The following is a 26,509-nucleotide window of genomic DNA, read 5'->3' as shown; positions in this document are numbered from 1 at the left end:
TAAGTTTTCGTGTGTGTGTGTAAGTTTTCGTGTGTGTGTGTAAGTTTTTGTGTGTGTGTGTAAGTTTTAGTGTGTGTGTTAGTTTATTTTTGCATGTAAGTTTTTGTGTGCATGTAAGCTTTTGTGTGTGGGTGTAAGTTTTTGCGTGTGGGTTTAAGTTTTTGTTTGTGTGTGTGTTTGTTAGTTTGTGTGTGTATTTTCCTGTTTGTTTTTTAGTTTTTTCGTGTGTGTGTGTATTTTCGAATGTGTTTTTTTTTGTTTATATTTGTGTGTTCTTGTAATTTAGATTTTGCTTTTGATTGATTTTTTTTTTGTGTGGTTTTGGGTGTGTTATTTTTTTTGTGTGTGTAATTTTTTTTTTGTGTGTTTAATTTTTTGTGCGTATGTTTTAGTTTTGTGTGTGTGTGTGTAATTTTTGGTGTGCATGTCATTTTTTTTGTTATTGTATGTTTTTTCGTTTTGGTTTAAGTTTTTGTGTGTGTGTGTAAGTTTGTTTGTGTGTAAGCTTTTGTGTGTTTGTGTTATTTGTTGTGTTTTTTTTTATTTTTTTGTGTTTGGGTTTTTGGGTTATTTATTTGTTTTAGGTTTTTTTTTTTTGAGTTCGTTTTTTTTTTCTTTTGATATTTCTTGTGTGTGTAAGTTTTGTCGTGTGTGTGTGATTTTTCGTGTTTGTGTGTGTAAGTTTTGTGTGTGTGTGTGTGTTTGTTTTTTTGTTAGCGTGTGTGTGTGAGTTTGTGTTTTGTTCTTGTTTTTGTTTTTTTATTTGTGTGTGTGTGTGTGTGTGTGTGTGTGTAAGTTTTTGTGTGTGTGTGTGTTTTGGCGTTTGCTTTTGTTAGCTTTCGTGGGTTTGTGTGTGTTAGTTTTGTGTGTGTGTATTTGTTTGTGTGTGTGTGTAAGTTTTGTGTGCATGTATGTTTTTGTGTGCATTTATGTTTTTGTATGCTTTTGTAAGTTTTTGTGTGTGTGTGTGTGTGTAATTGTGTGTGTGTTTTTCAGAGATTGCGTGTGTGTTTAATTGTTAGTGTGTGTGTGTTTGTGTATGTTTTTGTGTGTGTGTGTGTGTGTGTGTGTGTGTATGTTTTTGTGTGCATGTAAGTTTTTGTGTGCATTTAAGTTTTCGTGTGCATGTGTAAGTTTTTGTGTGTGTATGTGTGTGTAAGTTTGTGTGTGTGTGTAAGTTTTTGTGTGTGTGTGTTAGTTTTAGTGTGTGTGTGGTATTTTTATTTTATGTGTGTTAGTTTTTGTGTGTGTGTTTGTAATTTTTCGTGTGTGTTTGTAATTGTTAGTGAGTTTTTTTTTATTCTATTGGTTTGTCTATTAAGATTTGTGCGTGTGTCAATTATTGGTTTTTCTTTAATGTTCTTATTGTATGTTTTTTGGTCGGGTTCTTGTTATAGTTTTTTTTTGTGTGTGTGTGTGTGTGTGTGCGTTTGTGATAGTGGGTGTGATTATTAGTTTGTGTTTTTTATTTTGAAATTGCGTTAGGTTTTTTGGTTGATTTATGGGAATTGGGTTTGTTCATTCTATTGTTTGTGTGAGTGTCATTTTTTTAGTGTGTGTGTTAGTTTTTTTGTGTGTGTGTTTTTGTTTGTTTTTGTTTGTCTTTGCTTTTGTGTGTGTAATTTTTTTAGTGTGTTCTTGTTTGTTTTCTTGCGAGTGTGTTTGTGTGTGTTTTTTAGTTTTTGCATTTTAGTTTTAGTGTTATATTGTTAGTTTTTGTGTGTGTGTGTGTGTGTGTGTAATTTTTGGTGTGTTTTTTAGTTTTTTTTTTGTGTGTGTAAGTTTTTGTGTGTGTGTGTAATTTTTTTTGCGTTTGTGTACTTTTTTTAATGAATTTAAGTTTTTGTGTGCATGTAAGTTTTTGCGTGTGGGTGTAAGTTTTTGTGTGTGCGTGTGAGTTTTTGTGTGTCTAAGCTTTTTTGTGTGTGTGTAAGTTTTTTTGTTTGTGTGTGTGTGTAAGTTTTTGTGTGTGTGTATGTTTGGGTGTGTGTATGTTTTTGTGTGGGGGTGTGTGTGTGTGTTATTTTTGTGTTTGTGTGTGTGTGTGTAATTTTTTATGTGATTTTTAGTTTTTTTGTGCTTATAAGTTTTCGTTATGTTGTGTTAGTTTTTTTTTGTGTGTGTGTGTATGTGTTAGTTTTTGTGTGTGTGTGTGTGTAATTTTTGAAGTGTTTGCGTAAGTTTTAGTGTGTGTGTGTGTAAGTTTTCGTGTGAATGTGTAAGTTTTTGTGTGTGTTAGTTTTGGCGTGTGTGTGTAAGTTTTTGTGTGTGTGTGTGTGTGAGTTTTGTGATGTGTGTGTGTGTGTAAGTTTTTGTGCGTGTGTGTGTGAGTTTTTTTTGTTCATGTGTAAGTTTTTGTGTGTGTGTGTGTGTGTGTGTTAGTTTTTGTGTGTGTTTTATTTTTGGCATGTGTTTGTGAGTTTTCGTGTGTGTATGTGTGTGAGTTTTGTGTGTGTTTGTGTGTGTGTGTAAGTTTTTGTGTGGATGTAAGTTTTTGTGTGCATGTTAGTTTTCGTGTGCATGTGTAAGTTTTTGTGTGTGTTTGTGTGTTTGTAAGTTTTTGTGTGTGTAAGTTTTGGCGTGTGTGTGTAAGTTTTGGTGTGTGTGTGTGTAAGTTTTGTGAGTGTCTGTGTTTGTTAGTTTTTGTGCGTGTGTGTTTGAGTTTTTTTTGTTTTCATGTTTATGTTTTTGTGTGTGTGTGTGTGTGTGTGTGTAAGTTTGTTTGTGTGTGTCAGTTTCTGTGTCTGTTTGTGAGTGTTCATATGTGTGTGCGTGTGAGTTTTTGTGTGTGTGTGTGTAAGTTTTTGTGAGTGTGTGTAAGTTTTTGTGTGTGTGTAAGTTTTTTGTGTGCATGTTAGTTTTTGTGTGAATGTTAGTTTTTGCGTGTGGGTCTAAGTTTTTGTGTGTGTGTGTGTGTGTGTAAGTTTTTGTGTGTCTATGCTATTTCGTGTTTATGTTAGTTTTTTTGTGTGTGTGTGTAAGTTTGTGTGTGTGTGTGTGTGTGTGTATTAGTTTTTGGGTGTAAGTGGTGTGTTTTTGTTTTTGTATAATTGTTTTTTTTGTTGTGTTGTTTTTTGTGTAAGTTTTTGTGTTTGTATTTTGGGTCGCGGGTGGTGTTTTGTTCTCTCGGTTTTGTTGTTTTTGTTTGTTCTGTAGTGTGTGAGTGTAAGTTTTTGTGTGTGTGTGTGAGAGTTTTTTTTGTGATCTAGATTTAGTTTTTGTGTGTGTGTGTGTGTGTAAGATTGGTTTTTCGTTTATTTTTTTTCGTGTGTGTTTGTGTTTTCGTGTGTGTGTGTGTGTAAGTTTTTTTTGTGTTTGTGTTTTTGTGTAAGTTTTGTGTGTATGTGAGTTTTTGTGTGCGTGTAAGATTTTGTCTGCAGGTATGATTTCGCGTTCATGGGTAATTTTGTTTATGTGTGTTTGTGATGTAAGTTTTTGTGTGTGTGTGTGTAATTTTTGGCGTGTGTGTGTAATTTATCGTGTGTGTGTGTAAGTTTTCGTGTGTGTGTGTAAGTTTTTGTGTGTGTGTAAGTTTTGTGTGTGTGTAAGTTTTTGTGTGCATGTTTGGGGCCTGGGGGAGGGCCTTTGGGGCCCAGGGTGGGCGTTTGGGGATCCAGGGGCCCTTGAAGATGTCGGGATCTTTTGGGAGCCCGGGGAACCTGTGGGGACCGGGGGTAGGTATGTGGGAGCCCTGTGGCCATTTGGGGACCAGGGAAGGACCTTTGGGGGGCCCAGAAGACCATTGGGGGCCGGTTGGTCCTGTGGGAGACTGGGGGCCCGGTGAGAGCCAGGAGAGGGCCTTTGGGGTCGGAGGCGGGCGTTTGGGGGATAAGATTTCGAAATAGTTTACTTTTTTTTGCGGCGCATCCCTGTGGCACATCCTGCAGCACTTTCCTGAAGTGCCTCCCTGCGGCGCATCCCCCGCGGTGCTTTCCTGACCCGCGACGCATCCCTGCGGCGCTTTCCTGGCCCACGGCGCATCCCGGCAGCGCTTCTCTGGTCCGGGGGACCTTGGGGGGCGGGGGGAGGGCCTTTGGGGCACAGGGAGGGTCTTTGGGGGTCCGGGGGGGCAGTTGGGGGCCTGGGAGACAGTTGGGGACTGGTGGAGGGCCTTGGGGACCCCGTTGGTGCTTGGGGCGCTCGATGGGCCTGTGGGGGGCCCGGGGATGTCCTGTGGGGGTGGGGTGGGTCGTGGGGGGGCGCCGGGGGCCCGTTGGGAGCTTGGGGGACCTTTGAGGACCGGGGGCTTCCTTCGGGGTTGGGGTAGGAGGATTGGAACCCTTTGGGGTTGGGTTAGAGGACCTCACAACACTGTTCAAATGAAACTTGTGTATTATAACGACCACAGAGTTTCACCCTCAAATTCTCTTCTAAAATCTCTTCAAAAATCATCTTTTAAAATGTCTCTAACTGTTTCGCTGAAATAGTTCCATAACCTGTCTAAAACAGTTTCGCCCAAATAATCCCTAAACGTAATTCAGCGTGTTCCTTTTGTTTTTGGCATCTCTGCGCTAATGCATTTCAAATTAATAAGAAACCTGATTCCCGCGCTAAAACAATTCATCGCTAAGATGTTTCTTGGAGAATTGTTTCCATGGCCTTTGGCTATTAATATCCTTTGGAGTTCGATCAAAAGAGTTGTTTCCGAGGCAATGACATTAATGACTTGGATCTATTCCTGGAGAATCGTTTCTAGGCGAAAATTTTTAAAGTCTGACAGATGATGTCATTGGTTGATTGATCTGTCAAGAAAGGGGAATTAATTTGTTGTTTCTAAGGGGAATTATTGATTCACGATAGGTGAATTGAGGTCGACAGCACAGGTGTTCCAAGGTCGATGTTGTTGTTGTTGTAAGTGCACGCTCTCAGCGAATGTCAAGGTCGATGTTGTTGTTGTTGACACACTTGGAAATTTAGGTCATTGACCCCATTAACCACGTGTTCTCCCTAGGGAGGCTATGCCCTTATTTGGTGTACTGACAGAGTTAGACTAAATTGTAGATGGCAGCAGGGATGAGGGACACGAGTAGCACCTCCCCTTCTACTTTCTTGCTGCCACTTATCTTTTAAAAGCATATTTCTATATTCTTCAGTTTCATTGTTGACTCTTTGTAATTTTCGTTTTCGCAAGTATTCTAATTACATATTTCTTTGTTCTTCATTTTCGCTAATCATTGCATAAGACATTTTTTCAACGCATTTTCTCAATGTTAAGAATAATTCACAATTTCAAAAAAAATGTTGATTTTGATGGCAGCGCGGGGCCCTTTCCATCACGGGGCCCAAGTGGGCCCAATCATTCCAATCGCCCTTTATCCGGCCCTGGTAGCAGCAGTAGGTAGTAGGAGCTTTGAAAAACCGCTATAAACGACGCAGCAAAATTTAACATTATTTTGCCCTACATCAAATAATAAGCACAAAATTCTCAAGTTGTTTACAATTCCAGACAACATCTTATTGTTCAATTTATAATTTAAACTAAAAATAAATAGGGCTGAATAATAATTAACAAAACAAACCAAAATTGTTATAACAAGAAATTAGTTCTCCAATTTACCCACAGGACAACATACTTTCTTTACACTAGTGACTGAAGCTTTGTAAAGAAAACAACACAATCTTGTTGAAGGTTCATTAAACGTGACTGGATTCTTGAATAGTGTCATTCGTGACAACGTCCTTCCTCCTTTAATCAACAGTTCCTCAAGGGTATTTTTTGTCGAGTGCGATTTGTCTGGGAATTCTTTTTTCTCTTCTCCTTTGAAAACCAGAATTTGACTCCTTTATAACTTGATGAGAACCTTTTTGTGAGTAAAACTTTTCGCATGTGTAATCTGTAATATAAAATTTACCGTTGCGGAGATTAAAATCCACGACCACTTGCGACTTTGCTATTCCTCTTGAGAATTGATTTTACGAGCATCATAATACTGTCATGTCGAAAAATCGTGTATTTAAGCATTTCTGGCTCTAGGTTTGAAACAAGGAACACTTGTAGTAAATCAAATTTAGTAGCAAAACATTTTACCAAAGCCATCTGTAGATTCTTTTGTCCCTTAACTGGTCGGGTGGGGTCTAACATACTCCAGAAAGAATAAAATCTTGCTTCTCAGGTTTATTATGCAGTTAAAAAAAAAACCCATCTCCCGTGTATTTTTAGTAATATCCTAGCTGTGGCATCTGACGGAGGGAGTTGATTGTATTTCGCATAGGTAAGCAGCTACACAAGGAAGGGGATGTTTCAACAAGCTTGCTTTGTCTGTTTTCGTTTGCTTATGCATGCTATAGAAACGTGTTACGTGATAGAAATGCCTTAAAACTATTTTATTATTCTTTATCTTGTTTATACACTGCAATAGCACAAAGAAAGAGAGGTGTCAAAGATGATGATATCCTGATTACCCTTGCTGAATATCCTGAGATGTCTTACCTTGAAGATTCTGATCTAGACCCTGACTTCACTCCATAGAACGAGTCTCGTGCAACTGGATGACATGCAGAAGCCATAAGGTCAGCAAAAAGATAGTACTGATGAAATAGAGCTGTTATACTCAGAAGGTGACAAAGATGACATTTCCTTATCAAAAAGACCAAGAAGTGCTAATAACAAGCAGAAACAGATACAAATATTAGCTTCGCGGGACGAAATAGAAAAAATAAGTGGTAAAACGTTGGAACTCGAACAAATAAGAACTAGAGCATCAAACATTGTGTTATATCCGTCTGGGCTCAGAGATCCTACTCGAGAAATGAACCCAGAAAACACTGAGCAGGCCTGGGATGTGATCATAATCCCTCAGATGATTCGAAGCTTGTTTACCACGCAAAGGAAATGATTGCTGACTGTTGGCTATGTTACGATTTTCGCTCTCTCGACAAAAATACTTTTCTCACACCAGCCAGCGTCCCTGGAATGTGTGCTTTTACTGGCCTACTGTACCTAGGTGACGTCTTCTAGTCAAGGACGAGGATTGTCAATGCCTTTCTGCTTCTGACAGTGCAGGGAGGGACATCTTTTAGGCTGCCATGTCCATGAAAAGATCCTTTTCATGGAGTGCTACCAGCAGTTCCACGATTAAAGCATTGGCAACAAGTGCCGAAATCCTCTAACTTCAATCTAGGAAATGATTGAAACGACCGGTGCAGCTTCAAAATGCACATCTCATTGAAGCCGAATAGATACTGGATTGAAATTCAGTGCTCAGCCGATTCAAAGACAAGCTGCCTCTGCAATGTATTCATATATGCCAGAAAAGAATAATCTCTGATCGGGGATCCAAAATACTAGCATTTCCACACAAACTGTCCTCACGTCGGTTGATCATATCAAGGATACCAATTCAAATATTACAGAAGACAATTCTGTACTGGGATGCAGTAGGCTTATATATAAATATAAGGAATTTTGTCGTTTAACACGGTAAAATGCTAGGTACACCATATAGTGATTGAAAACAGATGTACGGAGATCGACGCCAACAAATTTGAAAGTTCCTCGAAAACAGCTGGATACTGTTTTCTGAAAATTGGTATCCCTACATTTTTAGGCCTGAAAAAAGGGCCTGGATAGGTGACGACTTTGGGAAAATTCGTTTTTTTTTTACCCAGGGTTGATTTTATCGAACCTATGGCACTATAAGAGGACATCTTGACATTATGAGAAATTCTCATTAAAAATAGTGGTTCATTAATTACAGGGCTTTGGAGTTATAACAATGGCTAATTTGCATAAATCAGGATAACATAGGAGAAAGAAAAAAAAAGAAGTTTTTTTTTTCCAGTTGATTGTTCTGAATTAAACTAATACAGCGTCAATCAACTAAGACATAAAGAAATAAAAAGAATAATTTTGATCTAACTGCCAAAATATTCACAAGTCTGTTGGTTTTTCCTTCCACTGTCTTGGAAGATCTACACACTTTGTTCTTTGTTATGGTTTTGTTAACATAATTTTACAGGAGAACGAATGTAAGGTTTTTAAGTTGTCTTTGGAGCAGTTTTTGTTTGGGATTTAAATGACTTGTTATCTGAAAAACTATAATACGTACTCTACGTAGCTTATTTTCTTCTCTGCAAATTCTTGCTCACTATTGAACAAAAAATATTTGAGATGAGACATTTTCGCAATTTTTTTTTCATTTTGTGTAACCAGTAATTTTGAATAAGAAAATTTTCGACGCGATATTTTTTTTTTTTTTTACCTTTGTGATAGGTGAAATTACTTTAGCTTGTAAGTTTATTAATTTGTCCCTCGTGTAGCTTTAAGCTGCGTTATTGAACGGTCTAACTCGAAAAAGAGAATGTCCGAGACTTGGTTTAAAATATGTCACAGAAGTACAATAGTTTTATGGGTGCTTTTCAACTCTAACAGATATTTCAATGTTTATTTCAAATCAATTACTAGTCACGTCGTTTGTTTAATGTGAGGGTTAAACTGTTCAATTATTTCCCAACTACAGTATTTTGTTTTAATTATTGGAAATATTTGCACGTTCAATGTCATCTTCGAATCTTTAATGTCATCATCAATTTTTTTTTTCGGTTCAGTATGTGTTTAAAACTATCTGCTTTTTACGCTGATTCATATTTACGATCAACAGAAACATTGATAAAATTGGTCTTCTTCCATCTTCTCCAAAGGTGACGCATCGTACGGAAGAACAGCCACTAATATACTATTAGCCTAAAACGTTATATCTTATCAGGGTCAAAGACCAACTTTAACCAAAGCTGCAGAAAATATATCCCCAAAACCAATTCCTTTTCGAGGGCTATTAAGTTTGGCTCGATAAATCACCCTAAGGTCTTTTGGGACTCCTCGTTTTTACATTCTGAAGTATATTATAGCCATATATATGACAGTAAGCTCTGTTATACTGTCTCATTTTGGTAATTTAGGGTGCGATCTCATTCCAAGAGCTTGTAAAGCTCAAGAAGATATTTAGGTAAGGTAATGTCCAAAAACTATTGCTGACCTATAACTTTCAAAGAATTAAAGCTGGTACTACTGAAAGTGATTACAAAGGAATAACTTTTATAGTTGAGTCGTTTTGCCTTAGTGATTTCAATCGGCTCTTTAAGAAAATAGAAAGCTTCTGAAACGAACCTAAACAAAAAACTAAATAGAAAGGTAGAAAGCCAACTACAGTAGAGAACGGACCGGGGGAGGTCAAATTTCAGACACGATTATATAAGTATCGGTTTTGTCATTCTATCTAAAAGCCAATATTCTCTCTTTTTGCGGAATGATTTAGGATAATTGTTGAAAACAAACCTCTTCCTATGGAAAAGGTGAGGTATAACTCTGTTGATCCTATCCTATCCCTTTAGTCTTGTTTCTTGAATATCTTATGTGAAAAACAAATCTGTCACTGCTCAAAACCTTCGAAGGAAGATATGCAACTATCCATAAGGGGTGGGGGTCAAGCACAAAGCATATTTTAGGCTAATATTGTGGGGGCCATTCTGATCAATCTCAGGGGGGGGCTCTTGCGTTCAGTTCTGATTATAGTATGAAAAATATACATGATTATGTTATATTTTTATGGTGTAGTCTATGGAATCTAACTAGAAGAGGCTAGAGGATAAATAAACCTCAGTTGCTTTAGTATACTTTGACAATAATTTTGGGGGGCCTATGACATGTATGACAAGATAAGTAGCTACTAGTAACTTTGGACTATAACCAACGCTTGTTTTCTACATTTTTCATATGTTTCGATTTTCGACAGCCAAGTTATAATGATATCCAATCAAAAACAAAATTTATACAAGATTATAACAATTAAAACGAGCAAAACTTACTAAGCATTAGATGAGGACAGCCTCCCCCCCCCCCCCTAACCTTACATTAAGCGTGCTAGAATAAAATTCACTCTTTAGTTGTAATTAAATAAAAAAACGTTTTTTCAACTGGAAGTAAGGAGCAATATTAAAACTCAAAACAAACAGAAATTATTCCATATATGAGGGGGATTGCCCCTCCTCCATACTTTGCTCTTTACGCTAAAGTTTCTTTTAGAACTTTTAAAAAGCTTATTATTCTAGTTAACCTGTTCCTGCGCTTCAGGAGTCGTTCTTTAGAAATCGGAACAAAAAGTCAAACGTTAACGTACAGAGTGAGGTATTGAGGAGGGAGCAACCCCCCTCATATCGAAATAATTTCTGTTCGTCTTGAGTTTTAATATTGCTCCTTCCATTGAGTTGAAAAAACTTCTTTTTTTATTTAATTTCAGATCGTTTTTCAGATAATACCGGTAAATCTGGCTCACGCTTCATGAAAAATTCCCTCCCTTCACGGAAAACTCCTCCGTGGAAAGTCCCTCCCCCGTAAAGTACATCCCCCGTAAAATTCCCTCGGGGCGATTCCCCTGTAAAATTCCCTCCCGACAATTTCATCCTCGCTTAAAATCCCCCCCACCGTAAAATTTATTGCCGAAGATTCCGCCTGAAGAATTCTCCTTAGCATAGTTTCATTTGAAAAAGACTTTGTTTTCTCAATCATTTCGGAAATCCACCCTTCCATGGAAATTTTTCTTCGGGAACACGAAAACGCTGAAAATAGCTTCCGGATAATTCCCCCGGAACATCTCCACATGCAAAACTGAGCTGGCAAAGAGAATGTAAGACAAAAAAAAATCATATAGAAATTCTGTCATATCCCCGCAGTGTAAAATTTCCCCTGGAAAGTTCACACCCTGAAAATTCTCCCTCCCCACGAAAAATTCTCCCCATTGAAATCCACCCCAAGCACAAAATTCCCCCCCCCCACAAAAAAAAATTATGTATTCTTCTCAATAACAAATACTATCCGTAAACAATGGGTAAATTCCATAACTTACAGGTCTCTCTCCGAGGGCTGTAGGGGGAAATGTTACCCCTAAAGACATAGTTATTGGATGTTTCAACTATGCTGAACAAAATGACTATCTCAAAATTTTAGTAAGACAACATTGGGGGGGAAAAAGAGGCGTGGGAGAGGGGCTAGTTACCCTCCAATTTTTTTGGTAACTTAAAAACGGAATTAGAACTTTTAATTTCCGTTCAAATGCACCCTCGCCCGATCTTCTAGGACCAATTTTTCAACACGATCACCCATGGGAAAAAAAACAAATAAACACGCATCCGTGATCTTTCTTCTGGCAAAAAAAAGCAAAATTGCACATTTTCTATATAGGAGCTTGAAACTTTTGTAGTTGGGTCCTCTGATACGCTGAATCTGATGGTGTGATTTTCATTTAGATTTCTTGACTTTTAGGGGTGTTTCCCCCTTTTTTCAAAAATCAGACAAATTTTCTCAAGATCATAACTTTTGATGGGTAACACTAAACTTGATGCATCTTATATATTTAGAATCAGCATAATAAGCGAATTCTTTTCATGTGTCAACTGATATCAAAATATCCGTTATATCCGTTGATATCCGTTTTTTTAGAGTTTCGGTTACTATTGAGCCGAGTCGCTCCTTACTTATAGTTGGTTATCACGAACTGTTTGACACAAACCATTTGAAATTATATATATATATAATATTTTCCACTGTAGCTCGACTATATATGTCCAAGATGATTGTAGGTTAGCGTTTCATCTATACTAATGGAGCTATGACGATATTATAATAATAATAATAATAATAATAATTCATTTATTACCCACTATGAACAAAAAAAAGTGGAGTACATCAAGAACAAAAAAAAAAGCAAACTTGCACACTTAACAATTATTAACATAAAACGACGTAAATTATGGTCCGCAGTAAGACCTGCAGTTTAGCACTTTGAAAGGGTTGCACTAGCCAATTATTTAGGGTGCATAAAATAGAACAAACACATTCATATGCTTACCTTCACATAAGTGATAATGGTAGGGGGTGTACCATATGGACAAGATTTCTCTGAAGAACCCCCCCCCCCTTTTAAAACTTAAAAAACTATGACCTAAAATCCATTTCTAGTATTTCAAATATAACAAATTTAAACAAAAGAAAAAAAGCGCAAAGTATACGAAGACAAAAGAAAACTCGTGATACAGCAAAGTTGATATACATTAAAAAAAAAGGTGTAGAAGCAGCAATTGGTTTGCAATAGGCAATGGTTAGTTTGTATAAGCGCCACATTGAATCCTACTATTTTCTAACTTCTGACTAAGGGAGCTACGTTACGACTTAGTTTAACTGATCCATGAAACGTATTTCATCTCTGTCGTTACTAGAAGCCATACCTAACATTTTCACACATCTGAGATAATTGATAAAACAAAAAACATTGGTAAAGTTGTTCTCAAAGGGTAGATCTACGCTGTCCTGCTGATCCTTCCTTTGAGAACAGCTTAGAAGTGGTGTTTGACAATCCTCTCGAAAGTGTGTAAATCTCAGACCCCTCCTTTAGGCGAGAAGGGACTACTTGCTAATGATTTTAGCGGTACCAGAAGTTGATGAGCAAACAGTGTGAATTGGAATGTAGATGGGGCTGCTAATATTAATGGGTATTATCATATAACAGAATTATTGTATTTTTACTTTGTATTGGGTTAACATCATTGTCTTAGGACCCCATACACATCACAACTCCTTATACGAGATTCTCGTCAGTTGGCTAAAAAGTCTCAGATTTATAGATAATTCAGCCAGCGTATATAAAAAATAGCATGGAGAAAAAGACATAAGGTAAGGAATTGGGCAATTCAAGCATGAATCGCCAGAATTCGATTCCTTCCAAAGTGTTTGTAATTTCTGTTTTAATTGTATGTTTCATATTCTTCTTCAAATGGAATGAACCCTTGTCCCACTTGATTGATTGAGCATGAATAAGAAAAGGAAATCGTTTCAGGGAAACAATTTACTATGTTCCCGTTCTGAGTCTGAGCATAAAAAAGGGAAGAAGCATAAAATAAAGATCAGCATGAATGCTGATGATGTAACAAAATTAATCTATGGAGCTTAAAACAAAATTCAAGACAGCTAAGCAGATATGCTAACTCATTAATTTCATATTTTCACATGAATTAATTATGTTGTGTATTTGTAAACATCGTATCGCAAAACTGTGCATTTTCTTTCCTCTCGTCTTCTTTTTATTAATGGCGAAGGACTGAGAATATAAATTGTTCTGAGCTTTTATGCAGTATTTCTTTCTGTAATTGGACCCATTCGTTGTTTTGCAATACGCTTCCAACTTCATGTCTGTTTTAATACCTAATCTACTTTTAATACTAAAAATAATCTTTCATTTTTGTTTGTTTGTGGAAAGACAAAGGGGTTTAGGGGATAATGCCCCCCCCCCCACGTCTCCCGACGCGCCCGATCAAAATTTTGGGATAGTCATTTTGTTCCAAAAAGTCCAAAGATCACATAACCATCTCTCCAGTTTTGACAGCCCCCTTCCAGCCCCCAGGGTAAGAAAGGTCTAAGAAAGGGGTAAGGGGGGAGGTAGAAATTGATATATAATACCTCTTGATTTCCGGGAATGTTTCTGGTCTACGCTGTTATAATGAAAGTAAGGAATAACATTAAAGCCCAAAATTAGCAGAATTTATTCCGTATAGGAGAAGGGCTGCCCCTTTCTCATCCCAAATCTTTCCCTCATGGTCGTAGAAACTTCGGAAGAAACTAATTCAATCGAAAACTGAGAATTCTAGTCGTTTTATATAAGTCTAAAGTGATTGGAGACCAACCAGCCCCTGTCCTAAAACTCTTTTGGAAAAATGGTCCTTTTGTTTCCCCTTTGGGCATCTAATTGACATTTGGAGGTACTTTTTTTACTTTATCCGTGGCTGGTAAATTTTGCGTGTGGGGGAATTTTCCATGGGGGGGGGAGGATTTTCCAAGGGGGGAGATTTTCCACGGGGTATTTTCCCGTGAGAAAAACACCGGCTCCCATCCGAAGGGCTCTCTGGAGCAAAATAAAAGAAGTTAGTCAGTATTTTCAGATAATGTGAGCTTGTGTTTTAACTTACGTGTGCTGGAGTTGAAACTTTCTTATAGAATTACCTGAATTTAAAATTGTGAAAAGTCTTTATGGTATATGCTGTGACGCGACTGCTTTCTAGGGTAGACAGAATGAAGAATAATACACACTACAAAGAATTTTTTACCCATTATTTGCAGATGGCGTTTCAAAACATATTATATTTATTGCTAAGAAAAAAAAATCTGGGACATGGCAGTAAAAACGTGATAACAACAACAGCCAAAAAAACTGACATCTTATCAGTACAAAAACCCAGCCTTTAACGCCATATGATTTTGAACGTGCTTAATACTTCACCCGAGAAATCTTGCTAGACTCTAAGTAGTATCATAATTCCATTTCCTATTGCATATCAGCCCTCCTTCAACATATTTCACACGTTCTAGGATACATATAGCCTAAATATAGGAAATAAAAACTGTCATGGGATTTACTGTATCTAAATTATTAATAATGGGTTGTCTCTTGTTTTTAAAATTAAAAAAAGCGAAATTATTCCCAAGTGCAATGAGGTAAAATCAGTGAAAAATTTTCACATTACATGAAAGAATTTAATTTACAATATTATATTGGATAAATATTTTTATTTCTGAACCTGCTTATCTGGCGTATCTCCTGAGTTCAGCTTGATTTGCTAAATATGCAGCATCTGCGTCAGTAGTGGGGCCTCAACGAATCCGACAAAAGTCCTATCCCTATGATTTCCGGTACCAGCACTTTCTTTTAAGCTACTGGATATTTGGCAAATGCTTAGTAGAGCACATAGGTTTTCCCGAAGCCATCACAAGGCTTACACAGGAGTGTTTACATTTAAAGTTTCACACACAGGTGAATGTTACGTTATAGTTTAGCAGGTGCTATTATTTACTTATGCAAATTTAAATTTAGATAATGTAGGTTTTTGCAAGACATTAGACAATTTTCAAAACATTATTTTTTTCAAGACGTTTCAAGACCTTTTTCTTCTTGACATTTTCTTCAAGACGTTTTAAAATACGTTTCAAGACGTTTTAACTCTTTTTTCTTCAAGATATTTTTAAACGTGTCAAGCGTTTTTAACCCCTTTTCAAGATGCTTTCTTCAGGATTCTTTTTTCAAAACGTTTTTCGAGATTTTTTTCAAGACATTTTTTCAATACATTTTCTTCAAAACATTTCTCCAAGACGCTAGCCAAGTGAGGACCTCCACATGTGCACTAGGAGTCATGCTAAGCCCTCAGGGCTTTCTCCAAGACGCAGGTGCTACTGTTTATTTGGTCTATTGCGCACAGGTGGTTGTTACGTTATAGTTTAGAACGTGCTATTGTTTACTTATGTAGTTTTAAACGAGAATGACGTAGGGCTGGACAAATACCACAAATTCTCGACGAATATTGGACACCTTTGCTAAGAAGCCAGCTATTCGTAAAGTTGTCCCTACCAAAGACAAACTCAGAGTGCACCTACGTACCGCTGAAGCTGCCCAGCAACTGTGTGATGAAGCAGCTATATTATTCCAGCCTAGCACTCAGGAAAAGATTTTTCCAAATGAATACTTTGGGCTTATCCGACATTACCGTGCCGATCTAGAAACCCAAGTTATTGCTGACTGTAATCCCAGCATTACTGCCGCAAACCAAATGGGCGAGTCCACCACAATCAAACTTGCTTTTAAGAGTAAGTTAGATTCCGAGAAGGCATTGAAAGCCGGCCCGACTGTCGATTGTGAATTCTATCGTGTTTTTGAGTACAAACGAGTACCTCGGCGATGCTTCAGCTATCACAGCTTCATCACATTTGTACAAGTAGCGATAAGTCCGAGAAATGCGCGAGGTGTAACGGTGCTCATTTTTGCTCTAAGGTTGTGCCTTGTTCAAACAGCCCTAAATGTGCAAACTGGGGTAAGGACCATGTCAGCTTCAGTTTCAAATGCCCTGTTTTGCAAAAAAAAAAAAACAATGGAGAACCAGAAATGACGAGCATAACTCCCTCTCTCGCCCAGTTTTTAGTTCGTTAAATATTAATGGCACCAAAGACAAGGACACAGTAATTGACAATTTGTTAAGTGAATATAAGCTCATTTTTATTTAGGAGCACCACTTGACAAAGGAAAATCTAAATTTTCTTCGAAGATCAATCCTCCACGAAGTATTTCTTGTTGCAGCTAAGAAGACGAGAGGACGCCCTTCCAGTAGTATGGCTATATTTGCAAAAAGGCCTTTGAAGACAAAACTGATCGCTTCTACAGACAGAACTATAGCCTTGTCAATTCAGAATATAGTTCTTGTGAATGTTTATATGCCCACTGAATACCACACGGCTTTTTCTTTGACCCGATTCTCTAAAGTTTGTGACGATACCTCAAAGCTCCATCGGGCTACGTGCTCTGTAAATAAGCCTTGAATTGTTCGCGGTGATTTAAACTGTAAACCACGCCTCCCTGGAACGCGTAGCGAGATTTTCCTAAACTGCCAGCCTCCTGCTTATATGATCTGTAACAAAAGCGAAGACTTTACGTTTATTCACAATATTGGAGCTACATCTGACTTAGATCAAGCTGTTTGCTTGCAAAATGTAAATATAGTCGCCCCTACATAATCCTTGAGTCCAAGACCTGCAGTGATCACCAACCAATTGCGTTTAAGTTCGCCACTCCACTTGATAAAACAAAGAGCAAATCGAAGAGGTACAACAAAAGGGACTGGTCAAAGTGTGACAATGCTCTATTTTCGCTAACTGTGATTACTTTATTATCTCTTATTAAAGTGCCATATCATCTCCTAGCAGTCGGGGTGAGCCACTCAGCATCAAAGCTTGATCTTAATTTGTATTACGAGCAAGTTCTGCATTCCCTTCGTAGAGCCGAAGCCTCTGCAGTTCCACTCAAAAGAGTCCGAGTTGTTTCAGAGAAACCAGGTTGATTTATCTCTCAGGATCTTGTGAAGGCTAGGCAGCACGCCAAGTTTTGGCAGCGCATCTGGATTGCCTACGCAAGACCACATCGTGGTACCACTTTTGACCTAAAGTGCAGGATGCAGTTCTCTGGTTCACAGAAATCATGGCACCAAGTTCATAAAGCTGAAGAGCGTTCGTACGGCCAACCACCTTCCAATCTCTCACTTAGTGCATGGGAAGAATGTTATAAGGACATTTTCTCTATAAGAGTCTACAACATATTTCTGTTGTTACAATTAGAAGCATCCAACAAGTTTTTTTTGAAGTTGAAACCCTCGTCCTGACCCGACAGTGAAGGTATCTGCTCCGAACACCTTATTAGAGCACCGAATGAACTTCATACTCACCTCCGGTTGATTTTTCCCATGATTTTATGCAATCGAATCGTGCCAAATGGTTTTCTAGTTGGCCATATAACGTCTGTGCAAAAGAGAGGTAAATCTGCATATTTTTTTAATCATATAGGCCACTCACAGTTGCTTGTAATGTGAGCAAAGTGTTCGAGTGTGGAATATTACCACACTATTACCACATTGCCTCTGTTGAAGATGGTGGTGCAAATCGAATCGGTTTCTCGAAGAGTCTTGGTTGTCAACATGCCCATTGAATTCTGTCTAAGGTCCTTGTTGACGCGCAACCCAAGAATGATTGAGCATTCCTTTGTACAGTTGATATTTTGCGAAATGGGATTCGAGGCCGAGTGCTCAAATTCAAATAAAAAGTGGGGTCGGCCAAGGGAGCGTGCTATCGCCCAGTATATTTAAATCGGCTATTGCTGATGTTCTTGATGGCCTTTTGCCCACTTCGTTTCTTAACGGTGTGAAGATAAAATACCTCGCGTATGCTGACGATGTATTGCTGATTAGTAGAACGCGCGAATCTCGTCAATCGAATCTTGATAAGCTACTGCATGGCTCTCTAGTATTGGTCAGCGGATTAATAGTTCGAAGCGTGAATTTTTAGCGTTTAGCTGTAGTTATCCAGTTTCTCTTTCTATCGGCACTTCTGTTGTTTCTTGCGTTAATTCATTTCTGTGTCTAGGAGCACGGTTCCCTTGTACTCTTTACGTTAGACAAGAGAGGCAATGTGTTGTCAAATAGTGGAAAGTTTCCGGTCTAGTTATGGTTCGATTGTACCAAATCGAGGTAGATTTTGCCGGAAAGATCTTGTAAAGATTTTCTCTTCCTGTATTGCGCCCACGTTACAAGTTTTTCTGGGATGCTCCTCCTCCTGACAGGAAGAGATATGTCGTGTCTTAGAAAAACTTACTTTAAGTTTTGTAAATGTTTCCTATATCTTCCTTCTAGGCACAGGAATTCAAAATTAATTCAGCATTTCCATGTCCGGGATCCTTTCCTTAATTTAGATAGTATTGAGCTCCGTGCTAGGCATAAAGCAGCATCAGCAAAGTCGCGCCTCGTGCATCTTTTTTTTATTAAATAAAAGAAAATTCAGCTGAAAGTAAGGAGCAAAATTACAACTTAAAACGAAAAGAAATTATTACGTATATGAAGGGGAATTTCCCCCTCCTCAACACCTCGCTCTTTCCGCTAAATTTTTTAGTACTTTTAAACAGCTTCTTATTGTTCTAATTAAACGACACTTGTGTTTCAGGAGTCGTTCTTAAATAATTGGGACTAAATTTGGAACTTTAGCGTAAAGAGCAAGATATTGAGGAGAGGGAAATCCCCTTCACATACGTAATAATTTCTGTCCGTTTTAAGTTTTAATTTTCCTTCTTACTTTCAGTTGGAAAAAATTATTTTTTTAAATTTAATTCCTGATCGTTTTTAAATAATGCCAGTCGCTCCTTACTTATACAGTTCGTTACCATGAACTGTTTGAATTGTGTTTTATGTGATTTCCATAGTCTAATTTCTTTTTCTTATTTCTTATGTGTGCCACTTCTTCCTTTGTGTTTTTATAGTGGGTTTGTAAATGAAAAAAAAGCTGGCTTAAGTTAGGATATTTTGACGTTAAAATGGAGCCTTTGGAATCTCCCCCCCCCCCGCCACAAAATGATCCGACACCCTTCTTCTTAATATTTGATGCGCACATCACTAAGTATAATTTTATGAACTATGAAGCAAATCAGATTGGGTAAATTAAGCTTGAAGATGAATGTCAGAAACACTTTTTTTGCAATAAGAAGGGAGGTATCACCCCGCGGCCCCCTTATTTAGCCTTTGTCTAGATGAAGGAAGATGAGAGATTAAGCCCCCGCCCGTCTCCCATATCTCTTTCTAAATTTATTTGAAGGATCATGAAAAGCTAGACACATTGGGCCTACAAACGAGGTTTTTCAGGCATTTCACCCTTCCCCTCCTTCATAATAGCTGATGTGAAATTAAACATCACTAAACAATTTTATGAAGAAATCTGTTGAATCAACTTAGTCAAATCAATTATTAAGCTAATATCCACAATCATCATTTATCTTATATGGACTAGGCCTACATGACTTTTCAGGATCGAATGCTACCGTGCGGCATCACTTCTTCTGCAACTAGAAAGTTCAACATATAGTTTTGGATACTTTTAAACCGATTGGCTATCTCCAAGTTTTCAATCGATAACAACTAGGTCCACTTTGGCGCCAAGAGGTAGTTTAATGCCACAAAATGGCACAAAAGGCCACTTTCTCATGGCACAATATTTTTGGTTACCTAAAAAGGGCACTAGGAATTTAAATTTCCATTTCATTAGTCCTCTCCCGATCTTTTAGGGTCATTGGTTCTATCCGATGACACATCGGAAAAACGGGGAAAAAAACAAACAAAAAAACAAATAAACACCCATCCGTGATCTTTATTCTGGGGAAAAAATGAAAAATTCCACGTTTTTGTACATAGGAGCTTAATACCTCTACTGTAGAATTTCTGACATGGAATATCTAATGGTGGGTTTCACATTAAGATCGCTTGACTTTTAAGGAATGTTCTCTCCTTTTTCGAAAATCAGGTAAATTTTATTAGAAGCTTGCAGCTTTTGATGGGTAACGTTAAACTTTAGAATTTGGAATCAGCACAAAAATCAAATATTTTTATTGTATTAATTATTATCTAAATTTATTTTTATACTTTCTACAGCTTACTTACAGTTCCTCACCAAGAACTATTTTATGACCTTGACATGTATTTATTCAAACAATTAGTTACAGCAAAATAGTACATGGGAATTTGTGGGTTAACATAAGTGTATATTCAAGGATGTTTACAGGATTGCTTCAGCTCTATAAGACCAAACATTGCTCAGACTTTCAATCCAAAAAAAATAAAATCCCCCTCCCCACCAATGGCAAATTTTATGGTAAAAATACTATTTTAGCTATTTTAAAAATGATTGCATAAATCTATCTCTGATCGAACATTTCGAATGAATAATCAAATTTTCTTAAAAATTTTAATTATAATCCAACATTTTATTTCCCCCCCAAAAAAACTGAAAATACTTTACGAATATTCTTATAATTAACCAATAATAAAACTATGTGGATTAAAAAACGAACAAAAATTAACTTTTTTTTCTGAAAAAAGAAGATTTTAACGGAAAGTAAAGAGACATACTAAAACCAAAGACGAGCAGAAATGAAGTCACTTAATAATTCAAACATAAAACGAACATGAAACCAAAAACGAACATAAATTAAAATGAATGGTCACGTCAATTGTATGATAACAGGTACTGCTATGGATGATAAGGTAAAGCATATAACGAACAGAAATTAAAGGGAAAAATCAAGTCAAATTTAAAAAGAACAGAAATCACTATAATTAAAAGTAGGACTAATCACTCCCCCCCCCCTTCTAAACCCTCTGAAGACCTGAGCACCATTTGCGCTTTACTGTAAATAAAATACATGTTAAAGGGGTTTCCTTTTATTATTATTATTATAATATCAGTAAATTAGAAACTGCTCTGAATTCTAGGTGGGACTAACATCATCATATTTTAAACAGCCAATCCAGTTTCATTTGTCTGATATATGGTATTCTTACACGTGCTTTCTTTCTTTCAAATGCATTCATTTCAAATGTATGGAAGGTCGATTGCTTAATTCTTTAATAATTAAATTCTTTTGATTTTGATTAGTATAGTGATTTTCTTCTTTTTTGTTGTTAATGTTTCGACAAATAAACGCGTTTTCAGTAAAACATGAATAGCCTAGCATTGAAGCCTTTCAGATGGCTAGCCCTATTCTAATTTGTGAAAGCTTTTACTTCTAAATCTTGGTTACCCTTCTGATATAATTTTGATATTTCGTTTTGACGTAATGTCAAATAAAGAAAAAAAAAACTGCTCAAAATACAAAGTGTATTCAGTAAACCGCAAATCACGCTCTGGTCTTTAAAGTTTCAAGGGGGCGGTAACACCAGTCATATTTGTGGCAATTTATTTTCACTTTTAGTTCGACCTGATTATTCATTTCAGTTTCGGTTGGTTTTCAGTGCGCGTCAATTGGAGGGGGGGAAATTCAGGGACCCTCTAGAGTTTATACCCCCCCTAGCTTATGAAAAACACCTTTTTGAGGGGTGCTTTGATTGAAAAATTTTTGCCATTTATTTGAAAATATTGAAAAAACAACAAAATTGGCCCCAGCTTCTAGGTTTTGAAAATACTTTTTGCCCCCCCCCCCCCCCTCGCCCCATATATTTTCGTAAGATAAAGCTACTGTTCTTTTTTAGATTCATTTATTCATTCATAGCAGCATCAATTATCTTTACGTTTGATATAATTTTTCAATCTGATTTCTATTTGTTTTAGGTTTCAGTTATTCATTCATAGTAAATTCTGATAATTTTGTTTGAATAATTATATGATTTCACTTCTTCTTACTAAAATTTTAACTTGTCTCTAATTTTTTTTCAAAATTTAATTTTTGGAAAACTATTTATTAATTAAAAACATCAAAAGCCAGCTGAAAGTCAACATAAAAAAGGGTAAGTCACTTATTTTGAGCCCTACGAATATTTAATGAAGTATTTCAAGGATTCTTATTCCAAGAGGTTTATGTTTGGTAACAAGGAGACTCAATCAGTCATGACAGCTGTAAGTGCGTTTAATACGTTCAAACTGGTTACCATCTATAAAGGGCCAAACTTTTTTTTTACTATTAACCACTCTCTTATAAATTTCTCGCACAGCTTAGAGAAAACAGGACTAAGAGTAATAGCAGAACGCTTTTGAGCCCTTTACCATATATTTTTTTTCTTCACCATTTTTTTTTTATCCGCCTGACAGTCTCCGCTGTTTAAAGTAACAACCTGAATTACTGATTAAACAAAGATCATTGCTTATCATAGAGCATGATTTGACTATTCCTCTTTTCAGGGAGGCAATTTTGAAAACTTTTTAAGTGATTTTTACGCGTCGAAATAACAAAAGATTCTATGTACCAATATAATGATAACACAATGCCCTTACCTCAGTTCCTGTGTAAAAGTGCTCCTCAAGATGAGCAAAGGCAGCATAATGGCAATATATCAAAGTAACTGAAAAAGAATTATATAACTAAGAGTAAATTTAAACCTTTAGACTCTTCAGGACACACATTTTAAAATTATTAGTCATTTTTACAGCCCATCAAGGGACGGTTGACCGTGTTGGGAGCAAATAATATTCAAACTCAAAACTAGATTGTCGAGAAATGTAAGGACTGCGAAACTGAGTTCCAGAAGGGGAAAAGCCATAAATCTTTTAAAGCAGTTAATGAATTGCCAGCAAAAAAGGATATTCACTCCCTTTGGGGACAACACTAGAAAAACAAGGGAATAAAGTTAATAATGCAAAGATAAACTTAAAAAATTGGTAGGAACAATCTGAAGACAAACAAAATCTGCAAGTGACGGTGGAACTCAGCGTTTCAAACTTCATTTCAAATTATCGATCAAGACTCCTTCCATCCCCATTAAGATCAGAAACCAAAGCTACCATACACACTCTTAAGTGAGGCAAAGCAGCAGAACCATCTGGTACTACCTGTACATGGTGTCACCTGTATCATGGAGTTTATAGACGTTAGCTCTGATGATGTTATAGACTTCAACCACGACATCATACCAGCTACCTGGCCCATTGGAAACGTCCCTCAGATATGCTGCAAGGCAGCATAGATCTCTTTCACAAAAAAACACTCAACAAAGGTATGCAAGAATTGCCACCCTATTAATCTGACGAGCCGCCACACAAGAATATATTGACTACCTCAGCCGAGAATCAATGTCTTCACAGCCTCAGCTCCGGGCGAATATTAGGCTGGTTTTCGGTCAGGGCGCTCGATCATCGACCATATTTTCACTATCAGACAGCTAATATAGCAATTCATCGACTTCAACGTCTACCTATCTCAACTTTTATTTGTTTTCGGCAATCCTCTAACTTAACCTGGATGAAGAGGTTTAGGCACATCCTAAAGAAATACGGAGTCCCAAAAGAAAGTGGAATGATAATTAAAATATATACGATTACTTACCACAGACGTACTTGTAGTTACTTAATTGTACTTATTGGAAGTTCAAACCACAGCAAGGTTCATCGTGGCACCCAGCAGACGACGAGGCTTCATGATCTCAAGCCCGTGACGATCCCAACGTCACCCAAATACTTAGAAGTCCACAATAGGCTCAAGGTTGGATTTTACTGTCGTGAGCCACGTTTTCTTCTGTCTTCCTGCTTTCTTCTTCCATGCTGGTAGTGGCAGGAATTTGTGCTAGTTTTTGTTTACAGTTTCTTCTGATTTCCGCATGGTGTGGCCGAACCACCTCAGACGGCTCATTCTGACCACATCAGAGACAAGTGGGGGATCCCTAAATCTTCTCCTGACTTCGTCGTTCAAAACTGTCTGAACGGCAAATGCTTAGTATGAATCCTAGGCATTTCCAACGGAATACATTCAAGTTCGACGAATACGCTGCTTTCGGAGACCAAATTTAACAAGGGTAGATAAGAACAGAGAGCTATGGCTTCGTAGACTCGGCTATTTATGCTATTGAGATTTAGCTGCACTTCCAAAGAGAGTTCTTCAGCAGCAGAAAGACGTTCCGTGCTGAGGATATGCGACTCCGAATCTCCTCAGAGTACCCGCAATTGCTTTTATCATTGAGCCAAGATATTTAAGCGACTAAGCATCCTCAATTTAACTACCATCCAAGGTTACAGCTGTGCCATCCATCCCAGCCGTCCGCGTCATTTTCACCTTCGATAGACCTCTTTGGAGGCTTGTTGAGAATGCTCTGTTTGCAACTTCATTGTCATAGACCGATTATCTGTAACAGACTCAGCAGGTATGGCTACACCACCAGCATAGTAAAAATCAGTAACAGAGAGGGACGGGCTCGCTGCTGCACCTCTGTACTTGTCGAGGGCCATTAGAATCCAATCATGACAAAATAGTATAAGGTAAGTGAGAACAATTAGCCTAGACCTACTTACCAAGCTTACCATCGACTCTAACTTAAGCCTTGGTTCCATCATAGTATGCCGTCAACAGCCTGGTGACCTTTTCAGGGACGCTGTCTTCTCGCATTTCTAACCAAATGGCGTCTAGATGGACAAGCCAAAGGCAGTGATGGAATTAATGAAGATTGTCTAAATCATGCTTGATTGGGTTGCGTTAAGAAGTTTCTAGTATCTCGTAAAATACTTAAAGTATAATTGCGAACATCTTCGCAGCAGTCTGGATGAGGGATATACTTCGGCAGTTTTTACATTTCATTCGGTCTCCTAATCTAAAAGTAGAGACAACGACTGATGTCTTCCACTCATAGGTAGTGTATTCATTGTCCCAAAATGTATTCAACTTTTGATACGTTCCTCCCTACTTGTGAGCAGTTTCCCGTTCTCCGCTTTGAGAAAAGAGATGGTAGATTGCTTCTTCTTCCCAGTGCATACTCCAAGGATTTGGTAAAGTTTCCTTTTGTCATTTTATAAGGCGACCCTCTCCATCTCAATGGCCATATTTCACCAGTAGGCCTTTCTGTCGACATTAGCAGATTAATAGCATGCCTTGCGCAGGGATTTATATGCAGCGGACTTTTCCTGGTTATCCCTTTCTTCATTGTGAAGAATTTAGTGTTTTCTCAGAAATCTGTTTTTGGCTTTTCGTTTTACAATTCACAGGATGTATGTGGAGGCTTACTTCCCGCGGCATTTTAACTTGCTCCGTTTTCTCTCTATCTTGGTAGCGGGCCATCCTGATGGGTTAGAATCCTGATCAATACCTTCGTCATCGACTTGTAGGGTGGCGAAGCAGTTAGAATGTTCCTGAACAAAAGATTCTCTATGTATTTATCTATTTTCAGTTTAGATATGTCTATTTTCTGACTTGACATGGACGCTTTCTTTGTACTGAGTCTGTACCTTAGCCTAGTCTCTACTAGGAAGTGGTCGGACCCTTTTTTGAACCTGTGTCAGCAACTCTGTGCACTCTCGAGTCTAACATCATTGCCTTTCATCTTCGGGATATGAGCAGGCAATCAATCTAAGCCTTCACTCTTCCATCACAGGATTCCCTCTTATATGTGTGGCAGTACTTATGTCTAAACCAGGTGTTAGCCATAGCAAGATTGTTCTGCCTTTCGAACAGAGTTTCCGTCAGAGTACCTTTCATCGAGGCCATGATTCCCAATCACCTGCTCAGAGTCATTTAACCTGCAACCAATCCTTGCATTAAAATGGTCTTTAATCACAAGTATGTCTTTTCGGGGGATTATGTCAATAGCCATCTTAATTTTACAATAAAACTGGCCTTTTAGCTGTTCAGGCGCATCTCTAGTTAGGGCGTATACCCTATGTTGTTGTTTTGGCCTTTAAATATAACCCATAGAGTTTTATTAGATGCTGCTTCATATTCAACGAGCCCAGTGGTGGCTTTAGAGCGAAAAAGGAGACCTACTCCTGCTAAACCTGAGCCATCAGATGACCCCCACCTGTAGAATACAACCTTATTACCAGACGGCATTTCTGGGGTAACGATGTCACAATCATTCAACCTCGTCTCAGAAACGCACAGGATATTAAGATTATATATATGAAATTATTCAGCTATAAAAGCTGAAGTCAGAGGGCACTACCGAAAACAGGTTCTAGCAGCCAATTTTTAGGCATTGTCTTCTTCATATGAAAGTAGCTTGCCCAGTTTTTGACAAGGTGCAAGCCGAATCGCATAAAACCGCATATGCCGTAGCCAAAGTTTTATTCTGTACCGCATTCATCATCATATTTGCTAGATAATTCTTTGGGCATAATTTTCACCACAAGGTCCCCAGTGTTGTCGGCATCCGATCGCTCGGCGTAAGGCTTACTGATGTTTACACCCCTTCATCACTTTCAGATGGGCTGACTGATTTCCTATCCTGCCTAGGGACGGAGGGTCTAGCTTCATTGCGTTTGGATATACTGATGAAATCGATATGACTTTTACAGCTACTACACAACTACAGACAGACAGACTGCCTCGGCCAAGTCACGAAACACTTTAGCGCATAAAAAAAACAACGCAAAACCAAAGTTGTGGTGACATTTCGTCTATCTGTCCGTCAATCTGTTCATTGACAAATATACAGTCAAAACATTCAATCAGTTTATCTATCTTTGTAGCCTCCTGACTGC

The 26,509-nt window shown here is 37.7% G+C and overlaps 1 protein-coding gene across 1 annotated transcript in view; it reads right to left on the bottom strand.

The window, feature by feature from the left end:
- LOC148953093 (protein TEX261) overlaps positions 1–26,509 on the bottom strand; it is a 98,564-nt gene that overhangs the window by 54,805 nt on the left and 17,250 nt on the right. The window contains exon 4 of the mRNA XM_089087525.1: positions 22,325–22,392. Within this exon, the coding sequence (XP_088943651.1) occupies positions 22,325–22,392 (68 nt within the window). The remainder of the gene's footprint in view (positions 1–22,324; positions 22,393–26,509) is intronic.

This window comes from Artemia sp. Qi Xiang Cuo, chromosome 4, assembly GCF_049724085.1.
Source record: "Artemia sp. Qi Xiang Cuo chromosome 4, ASM4972408v1, whole genome shotgun sequence".
Lineage (NCBI taxonomy): Eukaryota > Metazoa > Arthropoda > Branchiopoda > Anostraca > Artemiidae > Artemia > Artemia sp. Qi Xiang Cuo.
Note: the sequence above shows the minus strand (reverse complement) of the source record. Positions and strands in the feature narration are given on the sequence as shown.